General features: G+C 43.1%; 5 protein-coding genes across 6 annotated transcripts; 2 read left to right on the forward strand and 3 right to left on the reverse strand.

The window, feature by feature from the left end:
* Positions 1 to 1,992: 1,992 nt before the first annotated feature.
* Positions 1,993 to 10,944, reverse strand: LOC101872434 (scale keratin-like). 2 transcript variants are annotated; one of them, XM_034073416.1, is made up of 2 exons: positions 10,906 to 10,944; positions 1,993 to 2,814 (listed from the first exon to the last, which is right to left on the reverse strand). In XM_034073416.1, the coding sequence occupies exons 1-2, from the start codon at positions 10,921 to 10,923 to the stop codon at positions 2,323 to 2,325; spliced, it is 510 nt and encodes a 169-aa protein (XP_033929307.1). In that variant the 5' UTR covers positions 10,924 to 10,944; the 3' UTR covers positions 1,993 to 2,322. The 2 variants fall into 2 exon arrangements, with proteins under 2 accessions (XP_033929307.1, XP_005141119.1); XM_005141062.3 differs by lacking the exon at positions 10,906 to 10,944 and adding an exon at positions 4,105 to 4,225 and having other exon boundaries at positions 1,993 to 2,864.
* Positions 6,805 to 8,780, forward strand: LOC101872598 (scale keratin-like). Its single transcript, XM_005141063.3, has 2 exons — positions 6,805 to 6,879; positions 7,895 to 8,780. The coding sequence occupies exon 2, from the start codon at positions 7,930 to 7,932 to the stop codon at positions 8,392 to 8,394; it is 465 nt and encodes a 154-aa protein (XP_005141120.1). The 5' UTR covers positions 6,805 to 6,879; positions 7,895 to 7,929; the 3' UTR covers positions 8,395 to 8,780.
* On the reverse strand, positions 10,080 to 11,627 carry LOC101869909 (scale keratin-like). The gene is made up of 2 exons (XM_005141047.3): positions 11,512 to 11,627; positions 10,080 to 10,944 (listed from the first exon to the last, which is right to left on the reverse strand). Exon 2 carries the CDS (start codon positions 10,921 to 10,923, stop codon positions 10,459 to 10,461), a length of 465 nt encoding a protein of 154 aa, XP_005141104.1. The 5' UTR covers positions 10,924 to 10,944; positions 11,512 to 11,627; the 3' UTR covers positions 10,080 to 10,458.
* A 2,104-nt stretch (positions 11,628 to 13,731) lies between these two features.
* LOC101870077 (scale keratin-like) lies at positions 13,732 to 15,672 on the forward strand. The gene is made up of 2 exons (XM_005141048.3): positions 13,732 to 13,831; positions 14,825 to 15,672. Exon 2 carries the CDS (start codon positions 14,846 to 14,848, stop codon positions 15,308 to 15,310), a length of 465 nt encoding a protein of 154 aa, XP_005141105.1. The 5' UTR covers positions 13,732 to 13,831; positions 14,825 to 14,845; the 3' UTR covers positions 15,311 to 15,672.
* Positions 15,673 to 18,612: 2,940 nt separating this feature from the next.
* On the reverse strand, positions 18,613 to 19,791 carry LOC101872763 (scale keratin-like). The gene is made up of 2 exons (XM_005141064.3): positions 19,668 to 19,791; positions 18,613 to 19,284 (listed from the first exon to the last, which is right to left on the reverse strand). Exon 2 carries the CDS (start codon positions 19,261 to 19,263, stop codon positions 18,898 to 18,900), a length of 366 nt encoding a protein of 121 aa, XP_005141121.2. The 5' UTR covers positions 19,264 to 19,284; positions 19,668 to 19,791; the 3' UTR covers positions 18,613 to 18,897.
* Between the last annotated feature and the right edge of the window lie 443 nt (positions 19,792 to 20,234).

The following is a 20,234-nucleotide window of genomic DNA, read 5'->3' on the forward strand; positions in this document are numbered from 1 at the left end:
AAAGTGCTTGCTGGTCCTGCCCAAATCTGAATTCCAACTTCAGATAAGGATTGCTGATTTTGCAGGAAACCCACCATGGTTTGTATCAATTATACTTTGTCTAGCATAGGTAAGGAAGAAAGAGAGAAAACCTGCATGTTAAAGCAGATGGCAATTATGATTAACATTTGAGCCACCATCATTATGTCGACCAATAAAAGAAGAGGTAAAAAAACAAAGCCAGCATAATTCCTCCTGTCATTCTAATGTATTTAATGGACCATTACCAGGAACGAATCTTGCCACTTAAGTGCTAAGATGAAAGAAATATTTGTTTTGTAATTTGCATTTTATGCATCATGAGAATTTGAATCAACTAATACATTCAAATATTGAGCAAAACTGCTACACCATTGTGAGGTGAACCACCTGTGATAAATGTGGGCTGGGGTTAATGGAAGCCTCAAGTTCTCCAGACAGTTTGAGGAAATGCATAAGAAGTCCCTCCTCGAAACTGTGCGGATTTGGTTTAAACCATTAGGGTGGGATGGATCTGGAACTAAATTAGTGTTGCAGAGGACCCAAACTGCTGTACCTTTCCCAATTCCAGGAGATTCAGACTTTTCTTCCTGTTCCAGAGGAATCTGTGCTGTGTTACACTTACATTTAGTCATGTTTCCAGTTGACCAATTCATGTCCAGTACCAGTGTCAAGAGCTCCAAGGAACTGATTGCCCTGACCTGAGGGCAGTGGCTCAGCCACTAGCCACTGTCATCACGTTACCAGCCCAGATGCTTAGTTTCTTCCTTCAGGACAGGATCTCTCTTAGCACCCATACTTCAAGGGCTCCTTTTGTTACAGGAGCTTTTGTTATGGTCATCTTTACCACAACGGATTGTCTTGCAGATTTTATGGTCCTGACAGCAAGTAGAATATCCCTTCTGGCTGTTATTTTAAAACTAGACACCACTGTGGAAGGTGTTGGTCTTGCAGGAAGAGCCATTCAATTTACTAAAGACTACTAAATAAAAACAAATACAAGGCAGATTTATAGCTGACTTCTTAGGTAATGAATGCTGAGAATTGTGTGGTATGCACTGTCCAGTTATAGAGAATGGAGCTGGGCATGAGCAGCAGCACTTGCTTTTTTGTCTTCATATTCTGATTTCAGGTTCTGGTTGCAGTTTCTTTGCACACTGTTACATTATGCTTGGCCAAGCATCTTACCATAGTAAAATATGTAGCCTAAGATCTTCTGGCAGCTGAACCATTTGAAAAATGCTGTCTTGCAAGATAAGCATCTGCTTGAGTAAGGAGATGGTTACATGGTTTACTGGTAGCCTAAAAAGATATGCCATGTACAGCGCAGTAATTTTGTTCAGTTTTAGGCTACCTATATAATATTTACAAAATTCTATTTGTTTTTAATGTATACATAACATAAATGGAACCAAAGAAGTCCCAAACACAGGAACTCAATCAAACATTATTATGCCCATGGTCCTTATCGTAGTTTTGAAGAAGTGTCATTTGCACACAGCCAGAATTTTGGAGTGTGAAACAATTTAATAGCACAGGTGTAGGCTGGTCTAAGCTAGAGAAACACAGAATATGAAATTAACTTTACAGCATTCAACAATCTTCCATTAAGAGCTGTGGTTGTGAAATTATTTGTATGATGTTAGATTAGAAGTCTGCAGTGGAATTAACCAGGCCTTCATTTTCAGAATGTGAACAGTCTCTTGTAGTTCAAAGAACTATCTCACAAACCCATAAACAGGGAGTCTAATAAAGCAATGTGTAAAGAAGGTTGCTGTTCATCTATGGCCAGCATGTTGCGACCATGTTGTTGCAATTCAGTAGTGAAACAAGCCTAGCAAGGGCTCCTCATGGAGACTTTCACTATGAGGGCAGGGTTTGCACAATATTATTGCAGCCCTATGTACAACAGGCAGCTTTATCCAGAAAAGCTGGCAAGTTCAGAATGGTTGAGAATGCAAAACCACAAGAGACTTATTTTAAATGATGCAACAGAATTTTAATGAGAATGAAAAGAACAAAAGTATATTGCAATAGCAAGAATGTATATCCAAGATGTCAGTCAAATGCATTTTGAAAGACGCTGTTAAATGTCTTACTGAATTCAGGCACAAGTGTGATCAAGTTGAGGATAATAAGCAGTTGAACCCATGAAGGTATCAGGAAATAAATCAAAAGCAAAAAAGGAGAGGTGTGGAGCATGCAGAAGACACTGCACTGAACAGGATTTGTGAGAGCTGTCACTCCTCTGCTCACTGGTGAATCTGCATTTTGCACACTCTTCAGTGGACTTTTCTGTTGAGTTTACCAGAAGCCACAGTTGCCACGGAGGTACCTGTTGTGCCAGTAGGAGTAAGGGCTGTAGTAGCCAGATCCACAGAGTCTACCATAGCCATACAGACCCCCATAACCCAGAGAACTCCCACAGCCATACAGACCACCATAGCCTAGGGAGCCATACCCCCCGTATCCATACAGACCACCACAGCCCAGGGAGCCATAGCCCCCATAGCCATAGAGACCCCCATAGCCCAGGGAGCCATAGCCCCCATAGCCGTACAGACCCCCATAGCCACCATAGCCTCCCAGGCCACCATAGCCCCCAACGAAGGGTGCTCCAGAGGATCCCACAACTGAATCCTGGGGGAAAGAGCTGAGGATGGGGCCAGGGAAGGTGACGACCACTGGAGGTGGCTGGATCACAGTGGTGGTATCAGGGCACTGACGGACACATGGTTCGTTGCAGGTGTCAGCGAGGGGCTGAGGGCGAGCAACGCCACAGGCAGAGCTGGAGACCAGGTCGTAGCAAGACATCTTGTAGGGATGGAGGTAAGCTGTGACAGATGCTGATAAGTGAAAGAAGGTTACAAGTTGAATGGGAAAAAAGAGCTTGAAATTTGGACACATGGACTAGAATAATGGCTTTATCTTTCAGGTCTTGCTTGTCCTTCCTTCTCTTCAGTATTTTCCTGAAACACCTCTCCCTCTTGTAAATCAGCATTGCCCCAACTGCACTCTAAGCAGTCAGCTCTTCTACATTCTCATTCCTAATTTCTTATACTTGCTTCTCTTGAAGAAGTAGTTCTGCTAAACACTGCAAAAATATAATCCAGCACTTTACTTGGCAAATTACTTCCACTAAACTTTGCAGCCACTCTTACAAATGCCTGTGTCTGAAAGATAGTTTCAGGTTTGTTTTATACTAGCAAAAACAAAGCAATGTAACATGACACCCAGCAAAGCTCATGTGGTAAATGAATGGGTAGCTGGAAGAACAACTCTGGTATATTGACTCTTTAACATGCTTCCAGAAGCAATAGCTAATATCATGCTACCAGTATGCTGAACCTGCTTTAAAGATGGACTAAATAAGGCATTCCCTGCCCTGAAGTGCTTGCAATGTAGCTTGAGGGTTACAGGGTGGGTTAAAAGATTGATTCTCCAGATGAGAAACTGGCACACTCATGTAACCTGTTGCAGATGCCTATTTTGGGATCTGAGGTTTCAGAAAGACTTTTACCATAGGATCTAATCCAATCTAACAGAAAACCCATGGAAACCATTTTTTTTCCCCACTAGAACCAATGAGACATTAGAATAGAATTCTGGAGGTCACCTGTTCCAACTCCCTGCTTAAAGCAAGGGCAATGTAAAGGGTAGCTTAGGATTTCCTAGTTTCATCTCCTAGTTTTCCAGTACTTTTTTAGACAATACTTCTCTATTCTTTCTAGTTAAGCTTGTTTCTTTAACAAACACATACATGTACACAGACACATATAACAAACATGCAAAATCCTAAACAACTTCCTAGTGATTGAATGAGCCTTTTGCTGATGTTCTGGAAGCTGCTTTGACAGCTCAAATTTGTATTAGCAGGAAACAATAATTTTTGAATACTCTAGTTTTACCATTTTAAACCCAAATAGATTGATGATCAACATCAAATAAGAAAAATTAATTCATGGCAAAATAATCCAACACCATTAAGAATCTTAGAATACTTATAAATTATTCCAACCTTAATTAAAACTGGCAGAAAAGATATATTTGAATTTTAGGAAAGAAAGCACATAGAGTGATACTTACCCTTTTCACAGAGGTGAACAAAGCAAGCAAAGTGGAATGAAGGGCCCTGAGTTGGAAGAGCTTTTATACCGTTCTCTAGACCATGGGGATCAACCAGGGTGCAATTGGAGCACGTGCGTAATTGGGGCAAACCCCAAACTCATATGACACGTAGGTCCTCAAAATTTTGCTGACTGCTTGTTCATTTGTCATTCTAAGTCTCGTGAAATGTGATAGGTGCATTTTGTCATGGAAGCTTCTTTCATCTCAAGTGGCTTCATATCCTATTCAGTCCTGTTATCATTCCATTCACATCCTTAGCATTACAACAAGAATTATACTAATGCTCTTCCTTGGCTTCTCCATTATTAATGGCAAAACCCATTGCATGGCATGGTCACCCGATGTGCAGAGATTTTTGCATTAGATCCAGGCTGTAGGTCACCTGGAGACAAAATGGAGTTCCATTGGAACAACTTGGGGGGAGTAATTTTTATCTTGATCATTTGCACTTCATGTGAGACCAATACTGCACCCAAAGGAAGTCATAGAAAACATCCTGTGGAGTTTAAATGGTTTTCTGTTGGTTGGTTTTTTTTTGCTACTAACACAGTGCTGGCCTCATCTAATGAACAAAGGACTTGAGGAAACACCTCTTACCTTCTTTGTTGTGCATTCAGTTGCGGATTACTTAGTCTCCCTGTCCTTATCCCAAAACCAGGCAAATCCTTTGGACCATATTAAGCAAAAGGCAGGAATAGAACATCCTTTTAAACTACTAAGATTTGTCTAACAGATCTCTCAGTGTATTTCAGCTCAGGTTGGAGTCTAGAGGCAAACTACTGATTAACCTTTCTGTTCTCAAGATTGCAAGGTACTTTCTTTGTGAAGCCTTTGACTGCCACATTTTCTAGTTTTCTGTCTCCTGATACAAAGCCTTTAGGGATCCAGGATTCCTGGGGTTAAGTCCATCTTCAGATCAGGCAATACTGAATACTGCTGAGAGACAAAATTAATGAAACATGACTGGTGGCAACTTGCTAAAGCTACCTGGACATATGCCACAATAAAGAGAAAATCATTTACATGATTAAAGGCTGATCATTGATAGAATTGGAGCATCTAAAGAATTAATTGAGTCCTTTGTTTCTGTGGTCTGTGTGACTGAAAATGAAACACACTGACTATACAGCTTGTGAAATGCTGTATTTTATGTAAAACTTTGTATTTTATTCAAATCTAGAATATTAAATAAAAGGAAGGTGATCAAGTCCTCAGTATTCAGCCATGAACTGATTATACCAAGAACACAAATATCTTGGCTTACATACTTTAATGTGATGTCATTCCATAATTGCTAGATACCTAAATCCAGGTACATGCCTTCAGTCTCATGTAAGATTGTACTCTCAAACCATTAGTGGATACTTTGTGGCATTTGAAAAGACCTGCTCCCTGAAAGTTTGAAAATATTATTGTCCAAAAGAACTTTCAACCACCTCAAAGGCTAAGAAACCCACCTCATAATTTAGAGATAATCTACAGCTTAGAGTCTGCAGTAGTAAAATAATACACCTGTAAAGAAGGGAAGAACCAGCCTTTGTTTTCTGTGGTGCGTTCCAAGCTTGTAATTGTTCCCTGTTCACAAGAAACTGCCAGTTCAGCCCTGTTCTGGACTTACGGCTTGCAGCCACTATAGTGTATTACAAGAGGCCATGAATTCCTGAGAATCAAAGTCAATAAATCAAAGCACTTCTGTCACATTTCATTTTTTACACCAGAGGATCCATTGGTACAGAAAAAACTTAGATTTCCTCAATCTGTTAAATATTGTCAAATACCATCTTTGTACTGGCAACATCAAGCCAGAAATACCTGAAAAAAGTCTCTTTAGGATCTCCTGTCCCTTTAGTTAACTTCAGAAACTCATTCCTTGCTTATGTCTTAAAAACCAAAAGCCAGCCTGAGGAAGATGAAGGCTTCCCCTCCATCTTTTGTGTGAAATTCTGCAAAGTTAGTTCTGCACATTTTTTTGCAGGAGAAAACAACTGTTTGAGTGATGGATGGATGCAGAAACTAACTCAGATCATAGCTGAATGAAAAGAGCTCCCAACATGCCAAAATGAAGGATTTCTTTTCCTTTTTTTTGCTCAAGTTAATTTCCAGTTTCCACATAAAACCTATTTAGAGACTGAAGAAGGTCCCTGGAATTGCTGTTTCTCTTCTGAACTGAATTGTCCCCATTTTAGCCACTGTCAAATGCTGCTGGAAAATATCATTGACTCCCAACTTTGATGTGACTCCCTACTGTAGGTGGGGAATCTAAATCACCCCCAACCTTCCTGTCACATTGACAGTCTTTACCTTTCATCCTGGCAGGTTGTAATATGAATCATATGCACTTAAACAAAAATCCTGTCCACGACAACAGTTTGTAATTTTGATAAACTCGTGAGACACTCTTCAGGTGTTAATACAAGAGGAGGTGGCTTAATAATTTCTGTTGTAACTTCAAGGAAGCAATTGGAATAATGCCAGTTATTCATTTTCCCCAAGTTGTCACAAGATGAAAGAATTATCTATAAAGTAATATTTACATCCTTATACAAATGAATTTGAAGGGGCTCATAAACGCCAATAACGAAAACAGCAATTTCATCATCTTGATGGGTTACACGTGTTTGAAATTGGGGCGGGCAGCCACTGTTGATCTTGTGCCTCCCAGATGCTCTGATATAAAAGCTCTTCTGTCTCATAGCTCTTCCAAACACTTCCCTTGACTTCTTGGTGACTTTGGTAAGTCTCATTCTTCTGTATTGCTATCTGGGTAATTTTTACCGCTGGTTTCAACTAGAGTTGATGCCCACCACCCATACTGTTCAGTGTATCTGCATTGCCTTGGGACAGAGATTCTAATGCTGGTTCTATGGTGGCAGATACACCTATTTGATGCATGGGGACCTCAGGAGTTCTCAGTGTTAGAAACACTGGAATTTGGAGAAACTGGATGATGCTCTCAGTCATCTTGTTTAGTTTTAGGTAGTCTTGTATGGAGCAGGGAATTGGACATGATGATCCCTATGTTTTCCTTCTAACTTGAGAAAATCAATGATTCTTACTTCAGTGCATTTACCATATTCCAAAGTTTGCAGGCTGAATTCTCGGGTTTACCAAAGAGGTCTAGTTTGTCTTGGGAATAATAATTGGAAATGAGTTTCAAATTCACTGGGGACAGAGACTCTATTTATATTGAAGTTGTCCAGATGGAATCCATACAATGGCTGCATAAATGGAAATTTGGATAATAATGTTACCATGTATCTTTTATTGTCTTGTCAAATGGCTTTCTTAGCAATCAGGGTAGTCAGAGTCCTGTAATTCGTTGTTCCTACAACTCTCAGCAAAATTAGGATGAGTGGGAAGAAGAAGCTACTGTAATTAAGTTGTATATAAACTACATCTCATGTAAACCTTCGGAAACCAAATCCAAGTTTTCCTACTGACTCATCAAATCACCTTGGACAAAGTCACTTTGCTCTCTCTGGTTTTGCTTCTCAGATTTCAGTTTAATGTGTAGAATTATATAAAAGTTTTTGCAGGAAATTTGTGAAGAAGAATACTTCCAGGGGTAGACATACTATTTCCCATCTGTTTTCATATCTGTAGACACCTTTTAGAGATTTTTTGAAAATCAAGGATAATGATTGCAAAGTGGGAAATTGATGTTTTACTCAAAATCCTGTACATTGCTCATTATTTTAATGTAAACAGCTGACCTTTGAACTCTTAATCTTCTACTTTGTTTAACCAGTATTGAGTGTCACAGCTTACCTCCATCCCTACAAGATGTCTTGCTACGACCTGGTCTCCAGCTCTGCCTGTGGCGTTGCTCGCCCTCAGCCCCTCGCTGACACCTGCAACGAACCATGTGTCCGTCAGTGCCCTGATACCACCACTGTGATCCAGCCACCTCCAGTGGTTGTCACCTTCCCTGGCCCCATCCTCAGCTCTTTCCCCCAGGATTCAGTTGTGGGATCCTCTGGAGCACCCTTTGTTGGGGGCTATGGAGGCCTGGGAGGCTATGGCTCACTTGGCTATGGGGGTTACGGCTATGGGGGCTATGGCTCCCTGGGCTATGGTGGTCTCTATGGCTATGGGGGCTATGGCTCTCTGGGCTATGGTGGTCTCTATGGCTGTGGGAGCTCTCTGGGTTACAGGGGACTGTATGGAAGATCCTATGGGTTTGGCTCTTGCAGCCCTTACTCCTACGGGCACAACAGGTACCTCCGCGGCAACTGCGGCCTCTGGTAAATCCTACAGGAATATCCCAGGTGTGAATAACTGGCAACTGAGAGATACATCCTCAATCCATAGCAGTGGTCCCAAAGGAGATGTTGTGAAGTCCTGATCTCTGCCATCTCCTTGCACTGGAACAAACTTGAGCTGGGAACAAACACAACATGCTTAATTTCTTTACCCTCTACTCATGGTATTTTTGGTCTTTCTTCCATCTGTGTGTATAATGGGTGGGATAAAATAATTAATTTCCATTCTTATAAAATGGCATATCACTGTCCAACCAAAGAACAATTTTGGAAGAAATTGCCTGTACTCTGATGCATATTCTTGATATTCTGCAATGCTTTTCTGTGAATGCTTACTTCTCATTAAAATGATTCTACTCTGCATCAAACCAACTTTAAGTTTTAATTTCTTCTACTATGAAATACAACACTCCTCTTTGTAAATGGGGAAAACTCACATTCTTATATAGGATGAAGCTCAGACTTCAAAAACACAGCTGAAGTAGCCCAGCTATCAGTGAAGTGAGTCAACCTTTGCTGCACTCAACACATACGTTTGGGGGCAGGAATCTTCCCTCCCCAGCTGGCCTGAGTTACAAAAACAAGGTATTTAGAAAGAAACCACACTAAGTCTCCATTCCTTCATGATCTGCTTGAGTGTCATTACTGATCATAATAGGAGCAGAGCTGGTGACAGCTGAGACATGATTCAAAGCAGATTATAGAGGTAGGGTGGCAGTTAAGGAGGCTCTCAGGTGGGACAGATGTTCCTGCATCAAAAAGGGTTTAGGGCGGTGAAGGATGTTAGCATGGAACTGCTGAAAGAGGGTTTTGAAGGAGTTGCAGCAAGGAGAAGAGTTCTTCAGCAGTGGGTAGGTTGTCTGATAGGCCTTTTAGATGAAGAATATCATAGTAGAGGCTGAAAGATAGAGTTGCTGAAAAGGAGGTTTTTGTTGTGAGGAGTTCTTATGTAGAACAAATTAGGAAACACAACTGTGTTAAGGATAAGTGTGCAGGGTTGTGATTTTCTTCTCTTTTAAGCTTTTTGGGCGCTGTAATTGTGTTCTACATTTCCAGCTCTTCTTGCTGGCATAGATGAATTAGCATTTGGGGTAGCTGTATGGAGTAGCTGTTTGTCTGTCTAAAAACACCCAACACCTTAGATTTCAGGATTACAGAAAAGGAGCAGTACCCACAATTCAGAGTTAAAGTTCCATTGTATGGCCCAGGAAACTATTTCTTTAAGGATATGACAAAATTTAATTCAATTTTCAGCACAGACTATAACCGGGGAATACAGTTTAAATATTTGAGTGAGAACCTGAAGTTCAAACAGATTAAAGACAGATCTGGAAGAAATCCTCCCCAAAATTAATGTTTTTATGAAAGAGTTTAATATCCATAATCTGCTGATTCTTTTCTCTACCACTTCTAATCTGTAAACAGTAGATGTACAACCAAGAACCCAAATTCTTCAAAAATGTCAAGAATCTTTATCTGGAAAAGGGGGAGGGCAGGACAGTAGTTCCTTTTGTGGTGAGGGCTTCACACTGCTTTTGTGCATTTGAAGTCCCTCATTCTTTGGGCAGGACATTCATCTTGGACTGTTACTGAAGGCTGCTCAGGTTAGATTTCTCTTAAGACAAATAACAATTGCAAAAGCACATGAAAAGAACACCAGAACATAGGAACTTTGATACAATAAACTTTTAATGACAGTGAGAAAAGGAACAAATTTTCAGAGCCTCTAAGAATGAAACTGTTCTCTTGTCAGGAAATACAGTCACATATAATTGATTTTAGGTTTTTTTTCCTGAGTTTTAGCTGTTGATTTAAAAAAACAGGAACCATTTTGAGCAACTTTGTTGCATGTTCACACCAGGCAATATAGAAATATGATGGAAGAAAAGGCAGGAACTAAAAGTAGAGATTAAGAGAAGAAATGCAGAAGGGGCTAAGGGATATATCTTATGGTCATGGAACAGAGCACTGGAGGTTCAGATCTTGTTAGCTCTGGAGCCATCACATCTCATTTGTCAGTTATACCTTGTCTGGGATATTTCAGTAGGATTTAGCAGGGGCCACAGCTACCACGGCGGTACCTGCTGAAACGGTAGGAGTAAGGGCTGCAAGAGCCAAACCCATAGGATCTTCCATACAGTCCCCTGTAACCCAGAGAGCTCCCACAGCCATAGAGACCACCATAGCCCAGAGAGCCATAGCCCCCATAGCCATAGAGACCCCCATAGCCCAGGGAGCCATAGCCCCCGTAGCCGTAACCCCCATAGCCAATTGAGCCATAGCCTCCCAGGCCTCCATAGCCCCCAACAAAGGGTGCTCCAGAGGATCCCACAACTGAATCCTGGGGGAAAGAGCTGAGGATGGGGCCAGGGAAGGTGACGACCACTGGAGGTGGCTGGATCACAGTGGTGGTATCAGGGCACTGACGGACACATGGTTCATTGCAGGTGTCAGCGAGGGGCTGAGGGCGAGCAACGCCACAGGCAGAGCTGGAGACCAGGTCGTAGCAAGACATCTTGTGGGGGTGAAAGTCAGTCTGTAAAACATAGTTGTTTAGTTAACATCAAAAAATATCAAACATCAGATTATGATGAAGCAGTCCAATAGCATATTGGTCATATATCTGGGACAAAAACCTGTTTTCTATTGCTATTCCACCTAGCACTGTAATCTGGAGGCAAATTTTGACTTTGTCATCTTCATGTCATCTACTTTTTAATTGTATATTTGGTATTTCCAGATGAGATATTTTTTATGGTTTCTACTTCGTAAGTTTTGTCTTTCCTGTTATAAACTCAGCAGAACTCTGCTAAATGCAGCCACATGCAACCATGTACATGAACTATTCTTAACCGTTTAAAATAGTCAAGGAATTCTTCGGAGCACTAAAAAGTTACAAGTTTGGGATTCGAAACTGCTTCTTCTGGAGCCTCTCTTTACAGGACTCAGTAACAAATGAGAAACCAAACACTATTTCAGCAGCAAACAATCTACAGACCCCTGGCAGCCTGGCAACAACTTAAGAGGACTTGGTCCTAAGTTAAAATCAGTATTTCTCCACAGCAAGGTAAACTTAGAGAAGTTTGAGAGAATTCTGACTTACCCAGTTCACGAAGGTGAGCGAGGTTGAGAGAAGTGGATGGAAAGACTTAATGCAGAGGGCTTTTATACAGCTCTGGTGATTGCCTGGAGGACATCGAGCATCCTATGTGTGAGCTCATAATTAGGTACCAACCCCAAATTGTAGGACACGTAGTTCCTCAAAGTGCTGAAACTGTTTTTGCTTATTGCTTGTGCGTTGCAGGCATTTCAAGCCCACACATAGCGTGACGTGCACACTCTACCACAGACCTCTCTATTATTTACTGTCTTTATATGTGGAATTACATTTTATTATTCCATTGCTCTCTTTAACATTGAAGGAGGATTTAAACAGACTTAAGATTCCTGCATAATTAGGATGACAGTCATATCTTTTGACCAGTGACAGGTCTTTTAGTGTAATCAGCAATATACAAGGAGACAAAATGCAATTTCTTTTAGGATCTCGGATGAAGGATGGAGACAACAAGGGTGGGAACTTTCCTCCTACACGCTACCTTGAGCTACTCAGTACAAGGCAAACACAATAGTCGTGAATATCTTTTAATGGCTTTTGGATGGTTATCTACTAGCTCTCTTTCAGCCTTGGGAACAGAGAAATATTTCTGCTGGAAATCCCAAGTCTATGGAAAATTATTTTTTCTGAGAAGTTTTACTGAGCTTGGCTTTCCTTCCTTTATATTTTACCATGTTTTCTTCTACTGTTATGTGTCAGAGACACATACTTAGGAACACAGGACTAAGAGAAACAAGTACATCAGGCAACAAGACACGACTACTGAAAGGGACTGTAGCCCTGACACAAAGACAGGCTCCATTGCACCCTGTTTTGGTTTGGTGTTAGTTGGCTTGGGGGGGGGGGGGTTGTTGGGTTTTTTGGGTTTCTTTTTTTGTTTGGTTGGGGTTTTCTTTCCTAAGTAGTTCTGGGAATGTCAGTAAATCTCTGTGTCTAGACAAACATGCTCCTTAAAAATAAAATTTACTTTCTTTTTCTGTTGGAGTCAAAGAAATCAAGGTCCAGAAAGTGTTATAAACCATAAACTGGTTATGGAAAGACCCAAGTGACCTTAATTTACCTATTTTAATGTGATTATCTCTCAGTAGTGGGGTGTATGCATCCACCTACTTCATATACTCTTTATATTATTATGACGCAGTATGTATAAGCTAGTAATGGGTGTTCATGTGGTATTTGAAAAATCCCTTGGAATGTTCTCATAAAATTTCAGATGACTTTCTGCAATATTACAGCTCAGGAAATTTCCATATGTATTACCAGATTTGGAAAAGCTCATAATTAAGAAATAATATGTGGTCTGAAGATAACCATGTTGGTGATTATGATAACCATGATAATAATACAGTATTACAACAATGGCATAAACAAAGAAAGAAACCTCAGCAAAAGCCAGGATTTGCATTTCCCAGCTGATTCCCACCTCATAATTGCCCTCTACTGAAAGATGCCACCAGTGTTGGGGTTAGCTGCAAGGTCAGTTGCAGACCAGGACCAAGATATTAATTCAATGTACACATTGACTATTTCAGTCTTCAAATGAGGATTAAAATTATAAATATCTCTCCATTCAGAACTAAATTCAGCTTTATGCTGTAATTTGAGAGTCAGATAAAACCTAAAGCTGTTTTGGACATCTGCCACTGTGTGTTTGGGAATGTTCACAATACAGTTTGATTCAGAGAGTACTGAGAATCCTGCATGGATTACAATATGAACTGTATCAAAATAATAATCAAAATAATCTTAAGCAAACAAAAATACGGCCCATCTTTCTGAGGATTTAATGATCATAGAGTCATAAATATGATAGACTGTGTTTTATGTTTAAGGTAAATTCTTATGTAATGGACTTGGAAAGAAACACCTCACCACAGTTTTTTTCTGATGAATGGCTGAGCACCATTTTCATATAAGACAGCAAGAGAAAAATATCCGTGTATAAGCAGCTTGCTACATGGCACAGCTCCAAAGAGAATAGAAAATTGATATTAATTTTATGAATCATGTTTTAGGATTAAAGATACATCAATTTCACCCATCATTCTTTTAGATGAAAGAACCGCATGTGATGTAATGTGTGTGTTATGGTAATGATAATAGAAATCAAGTCATAAACAAAAACAAAGTGCAACAATTTCATCACTTTGTGGAGCTATCAATACAAAAAATGTGCCATGTCAACTAATTAGATCCACATTCACAAAACCGGCTTCTCATCCCTCAGGCAGTCCAAACTGTATAAAAGCCTTCTCCACTCAGGGTTATTCCAACCTCTTCTCTTCACTCCTTCTCAGCTAACTGGGTAAGTCTGAATCTGCTCTTCCCAGGTATTGGAATAGTTCTTTGCTCTACAATTTAATCTAGGATGGTCTTTTCCATTAAGAACTAATGGGTAAAATTTTAGTTGAAAAGATAAATCTTACAAAAACAATTAAAGGTGTTACGGACAGCTCTTCTCTGCCTTCAGGGTTGGCATTTAATTGCAAAGCAACCTGGAAGTTTTTTGATATGGCAGAAAACTAAGCTCATGATTGGGCCACTTCCAGCAGCTGAAGAAATGATGGGACTAGTTCAATATGTGTTCCTCTTCTCTGTATGGTTATATGGGTAACTGGAAAAGACTTGAGAAAGTTCAGATCTTCATGGTTCACAAGGGAAATGCTGAGCTGAGAACCAGAACTTCTATTATCTCCAGTTTATTACAGATAGCTTTTGGAACTGTTGGAAATGCTCTCCAAGAAATGTATTTAAGAGAAAGAGGGATCATAGTTTAAGAAGCTGACACGGATTTTTGTGTCAAGGGGGGGAGCTTGTTTGTGGTGAGAAGTTTTTCAAGAGTGTTCAGAACTCAGAATCAAAACACAATGTTGTTAAGCTGGTTGTAAATATCTCAGTACCCTGATTCAATGTGTGGAAACTAGGGACAATAATCTTTGTAATTCCATTGTAATGTTCTCATCAAACAAGTTACTGAGCAAAATGAGTAGGCAATGACTTATAATCCTTTTTCTGACAAGTCTCAGCACAAAGGAGATCAGTGAGAAGGAAGAGCTAGAGTAATGAAATCCAGCACAACAACGCGTTTCACTCTTGGAGTCCCAGTACCTGTTGATTTACTGAGTCACCAAAACATCTGAGTAAAGAATTTTGCAGTTGTACTTCAATTTTAATTTCTAATAGACATCAGTTACCTGGTGTAGTTCAAGCGTTCTTCTCGGAGGAAAGGCAGTGAAATCTATAGCTCTTTGATGTATGTAAATAATTCTTGTACTTGGTAAAATCAACTCTTTTGTAGATTGAACTCCATCCCTACAAGATGTCTTGCTACGACCTGGTCTCCAGCTCTGCCTGTGGCGTTGCTCGCCCTCAGCCCCTCGCTGACACCTGCAACGAACCATGTGTCCGTCAGTGCCCTGATACCACCACTGTGATCCAGCCACCTCCAGTGGTCGTCACCTTCCCTGGCCCCATCCTCAGCTCTTTCCCCCAGGATTCAGTTGTGGGATCCTCTGGAGCACCCTTTGTTGGGGGCTATGGAGGCCTGGGAGGCTATGGCTCACTTGGCTATGGGGGTTACGGCTATGGGGGCTATGGCTCCCTGGGCTATGGGGGTCTCTATGGCTATGGGGGCTATGGCTCTCTGGGCTATGGTGGTCTCTATGGCTGTGGGAGCTCTCTGGGTTACAGGGGACTGTATGGAAGATCCTATGGGTTTGGCTCTTGCAGCCCTTACTCCTACCGTTTCAGCAGGTACCGCCGTGGTAGCTGTGGCCCCTGCTAAATCCTACTGAAATATCCCCTGATCAAAGAATGACTGGCAAATATATGATATAGTTTCAATCTTCAACTGAGTTCCTGAGTAAGGGGCAGAGCATCAAGGACTTTCACTTCAAGCAGTGGAATCAGAATAGCTCCATAAATCACACTTCTTGTTTCCTTCTTTGTTTCATCTCCTCCTCCTTGCTCCCGCCAGTGGCTAAATGTGTCAACTCCACCATCCTAGAGGATGCCTGCTTCTCCCTGAAACTGCCACCTCCTGGGAGAAGTCTGAAGGAACACTTCTCTTGAAGTCTGGGTAGACAACATGCCGGCTTCTGTCTTATGTTATCTTTCTCCACTGCAATAAAACAAGTCTGCATCCAACACCTGCCTCTGTACCTTTCTGTCACAGCCCAGCCTGGGCTGAAGGGTTCCCTGGCCCTGCTGTGGCATGGGATCCTTCCAGCCAAGCCACTGCAGTCTCCCAGTCCTGGCAGCAGAGCTAGGCTGAGCTGCCTCTGGGGACACCCCACAGCCCTGGAAGCTCTGGCCACATATGATCTTGCTCCTAAGAATCCTCTCTGCCCAATCTTTCATTGCTACACAGTGTCTCCCCTACACTAATCATTCCAGTTGTCAGACATCCAGTGGTTAGCACAGATTTTCTTTTCATTAGTTAATTTAGTGCTTGGATTCCTTTTAATTTTACATCTTCTCAAGTGGTGCACTAGAAATCATCAAAATGTGATCAAAGACAAAATAACAAAAAAGTGTTGCCTGAAGTTCTGTCAAAGCATATTCTGAAAAAGAACAATAGGAGGAAGATAAATAATAGGAAGCAATTTTTAAGATAGGTATCTGATGAGCAAAGATCAAGCACTGCCTCTTTTTGTTAATCACTGCTGTGATAACAGTTGCCTCAGGGAAATTCTGGCTGAGTATGTAAGTCATCTGGATGAAGTGAAAAGAATAGGAACTAATACATTACAGAGGATTTACCTGAGGATTTCACTGAGACTCTTTCAAGGAACAGCTCCACATGTGGAGGCAGAATTTTTTGAGCCTATGTCAGTGTCATGGAACAGCAAGTTTAACAGGTAACTTCAGTGTTCCCCCACAGATGTAACTGGATATGTCAGACGGCTATATGATATAAGAAGTAACAAGTTGAAATGAAAATCTGTCTCTAGTACACACAAATCCCACTTTTAAGAAAACACATTTTACTGATTAGCAAGTATTTATTGAGAAGTATTTATTGAGAATATATTAACTGAAAGGCTCTCCTGCTTCATGCTCCCTGTACCAACACTGCCTAGCCTCACGGCCCTGTGATTTTTGGGAAAGATCAGCAGAGGTGGCAGGAGTGTCTGGAAAGCGACTGGAGCTTGCAGGACTCAGCTGAGAGCGCAGCTGCTGACCCATGAGTGTCTGGGGTTTGTGAAGAACCCAGCAGCTGAGCTGCAGAAGAAAGTCTCCTGTCTTTGGGGCACCAAGAAATGTCTCTTTGTCCCTGCTGCTGCTTTCCATGTTCACATGGCTTGAGGCCACTCAAGGACACTGCTGCTGTGAATTCCCAGGAGCTCAGCAACCAACCTCCTTGTTCCTGCAGCACCAGCCCTGCATCTCCTTGGCTCAGGTGCCTCTCTTGTGCTGAGAAAAGCCCTCTTTCCTCCCAGCTAGTTCAGCCCAGGGCAGTTCCTGAAACAGCTTTACAAAACAAGGATGCCTGGTCTCACAGAACCATAGAATGGTTTGAGTTGGAAAGTACTTTAATATCATCTAGTTCCAGCCCCCTGCCATGGGCAGGGACAACTCACACTAGACCAGGTTGCACAAAGATCTGTCCAACCTGGCCTTGAATGCTACCAGGGGTGAAGTATTCACCACTTCTCTGGGCAACTTCTGTCAGAGCCTCTCCACCCTCACAGTAAAGAACTTCTTCCTTATATATAACCTGAACTTCCCCTGTTTTAGTTTGAACCCATTACTCCTTGTACTATCACTATAGTCCCTGATGAAGAATCCCTCTCCAGCATCCCTGTATGCCCCTCTCAGATACTGGGAGGCTGCTACTAGTTCACCACACAGCCTTCTGCAGGCTGAGCAGTTCAAGCTTTATTCGTCTGTCTTTATGGAGGAGGTGCTCCAGCCCCTTTATCATCCTTGTGGCCTCCTCTGAACTTGCTCCAACAGCTGCATGTTCTTCTTATGTTGAGGACACCAGAACCCCTCTCTATTTCCTCTCTGTTTCTTTTCTGCTCCACACCAGGATCCTTGTTCTAACACAGAGCCTGTAAGAGATACTTCAGTGTAAATCATGCATGATCGCAGCTGAACACTTGACCCCCAACTGCCAGCTTTTTCCACTGATTCTCTCAGTAATGCAGTGTCAGACAGGTACCAGCAAGCTCCCAATTAGATGTGTATTGTGTCAGAGAGCAAGTGCCTAGCCCAAGATAACAAGATTGCTGAGAGCTATTAGCACCCAGCTGACATGATTACATAGCTTCTATCTGGACTGGATGCCTGCTCAGGGTGAGCTCATGTTTCATTGCAAAATAGTACATAGAGATGCACTTCTATCAGTGCCTCATGTTGTATGGGAGTTAGAGGAATGGAGAGTGTTCACTACATTGGTTACTCAAGGATAACTCTCAGAAAACCTCTATTTATTTCCACTAATGACATTGACACATGATTTGGGAGCATTCTGTTCTATCTGCTGCTAACTTAAAGCTGAGTGACATTAAGCAGGAGGGAATCAGGCTTTAAGACAGGAAAAACAAGATGGCTTAACTGATGGGAATAACAGTAATGTTATTTTCCAAACGTCAGTAACACAGTGCAAAGCCATGTGGCTGCTGACTAGGGAGAAAAGATCTGGTGTAACACAAGCTATAATCAGAAAGAGGTGACAGAAGAAAAATGTCTCTGAGTAGCCCCAATAGGTGACAGCCTCCTTTCTCCTGCAGAGCATTAAGCAGAGCCAAGGAGGCACACAGGGCTGGAGCCACTGCGCACCTTGCCCCTGCCTGCTTCTAGTGTCTGGTTCAGAGCCAGTGATGCTCAAGGAAGCTGGAGGCTTGAAGATGCCTTCGGGCTGCATGTCCTGCTGACAAGGGAGCAAGCGCCTTCAGCCTGGGCTGATGGACCTCAGCTCTCTGTCCGTGTGGGTCCAAAGCTCCCCAGAATCAGCTAAGCCTGGCTTTGCTGCTGCCGGGGCTGGAAGACTACCACGGCCTGCCTGGCATGGCCCTGAGCAGGACCAGGAAAGCCTGGTAGGCCAGGCTGGGCTGTGACAGAAAGGTGCAGAGGCAGACATTGGATACAGGCTTGTTTTATTGCAGTGGAGAAAGACACATAGGGCAGAAGACAGAAGCTTTTCCTTCACAGTTTCTGGAGAGGTGTTCCTTCAAACTTCTTCCAGCTGGAGGATGCTTCAGAGACAAGAAAGATCCTTGTGGGATTCTGGAGGAGCAAAACATTTGGGCAGAGGCAGGAGCAAGGAGGAGGAGAAGGGTCATGGAAAGAGGGAAAGCAAGGTAATAAAAAGAGGAGGCTTAAGGGTGAGGTGTTCCAGGAACTCTGGGGAATGTGGGGCTGGCTCTAGCAGGACCCACAGGAGTTCCAGAGCCTCTGGCTGTAGCGGGGCAGAGCCAAAGGGCTGCAGGCAGCAGGAGCGTAGGGTCTGCCAAAGGTGCAGAGACCCCCCGAGGCCTGAGTGGCCCCAGCACCGTAGAGGCCTCCCAGCCCCAGGTTGCCCCCAAAGGCAGGTGCTCCGGAGGAGCCCACCACGGCTTGCTGGGGGAAGGAGCTGAGGATGGGGCCGGGGAAGGTGACAACCACAGGCGGTGGCTGGATGAAGGCTGAAGAGTCGGGACACTGGCGGGCACACAGCTCGTTGCAGCTCTCAGCGGTGGGCTGGGGGACGGCCACGCTGGTTCTTGGTGGGCACAGGTCGTAGCAAGACATCTTGGTGCGAGAGAGCTGAGCCTGCAATACCAAGGATAGGTGTCATGAGTGAGGGCTTGATTCCCCCCACACAGAAGTGCTGTATTTTTTCTCATGCTGCCCTGGAGCTACAGGGGCCAGAGACACTGCCTTGCCTGCACTGCCCATGGCTTGTCTTTGACCCATCCATTCAAAAACTACACCCTACTCTTCATGCACATTCCCTCCCCCAGAGCCTGTGCTGATGTGGCTCTCTTGTCCTCGCCAGGCGGCTCCATCCTCCATCCTTCCATCATCATTTAGGGCTGTTTCAAATCCCAGCCTGCTGCCCACATAGCCACTGTGCCAGAGTTCTCCTGGCCAGGAAGTCCCTGGCTGGCCTCGGCCATCGGGAGCCAGAGCCCCGCAGGCACACACACACCTACCCTTTTCCTGAGCAGAGCAAGGCAGGAGCGGTGGATGGCAGCTCTCAGCCTGGGCAGTGCTTTTATACTGGCTGGTGAGGGTGGGGAGCAGCGGCCGCTCTGGGGGCACGTGGCTCATGGTGCCCAATTCCAGGGCTCCTCCCTGCTTGGTGCGGGGCAGTTTTGCTGACAATGTTCCCTCACCAGCCCCAATCCGCTCTATCAGCCCCAGCAATTACCCTGCTTGGTTGCTTGACAGCTGCCACCTCATGGGTCAAATTGTCCCCACTGGCTTTTCATTATCTCCATGTGTTAGAGGGCACGCAGCGTGACAAAGGCTGACTGCAAGTGCCATGCCTGCCATGGCTCTTCCTCACGGACTTGATCTCAGGGTCCCCTCAGGCGTTCTTTGCAGAGCCACAGAGCAGACAAGGGTGCTGAGGAAGAATTTGCCTTGTCAAGGCTTTCTGCACACCAGTGACAGTGTGACGTGCTCCCAGCGTCCATTATCTGCAGAAGGGTGATGTAATGAAATGCCAAATCAAAGGCATTCCTCTTGGGATCTGCCTACTCAGCACCGTTTATCAC

The sequence above is a fragment of the Melopsittacus undulatus genome (genome assembly GCF_012275295.1).
Source record: "Melopsittacus undulatus isolate bMelUnd1 chromosome 20 unlocalized genomic scaffold, bMelUnd1.mat.Z SUPER_20_unloc_1, whole genome shotgun sequence".
NCBI lineage: Eukaryota > Metazoa > Chordata > Aves > Psittaciformes > Psittaculidae > Melopsittacus > Melopsittacus undulatus.

Coding starts and splice junctions, on each gene's coding strand:
- LOC101872598 (XM_005141063.3), top strand. CDS start 7,930: ATGTCTTGCTACGACCTGGTCTCCAGCTCTGCCTGTGGCGTTGCTCGC.
- LOC101869909 (XM_005141047.3), bottom strand. CDS start 10,923: ATGTCTTGCTACGACCTGGTCTCCAGCTCTGCCTGTGGCGTTGCTCGC.
- LOC101870077 (XM_005141048.3), top strand. CDS start 14,846: ATGTCTTGCTACGACCTGGTCTCCAGCTCTGCCTGTGGCGTTGCTCGC.
- LOC101872763 (XM_005141064.3), bottom strand. CDS start 19,263: ATGTCTTGCTACGACCTGTGCCCACCAAGAACCAGCGTGGCCGTCCCC.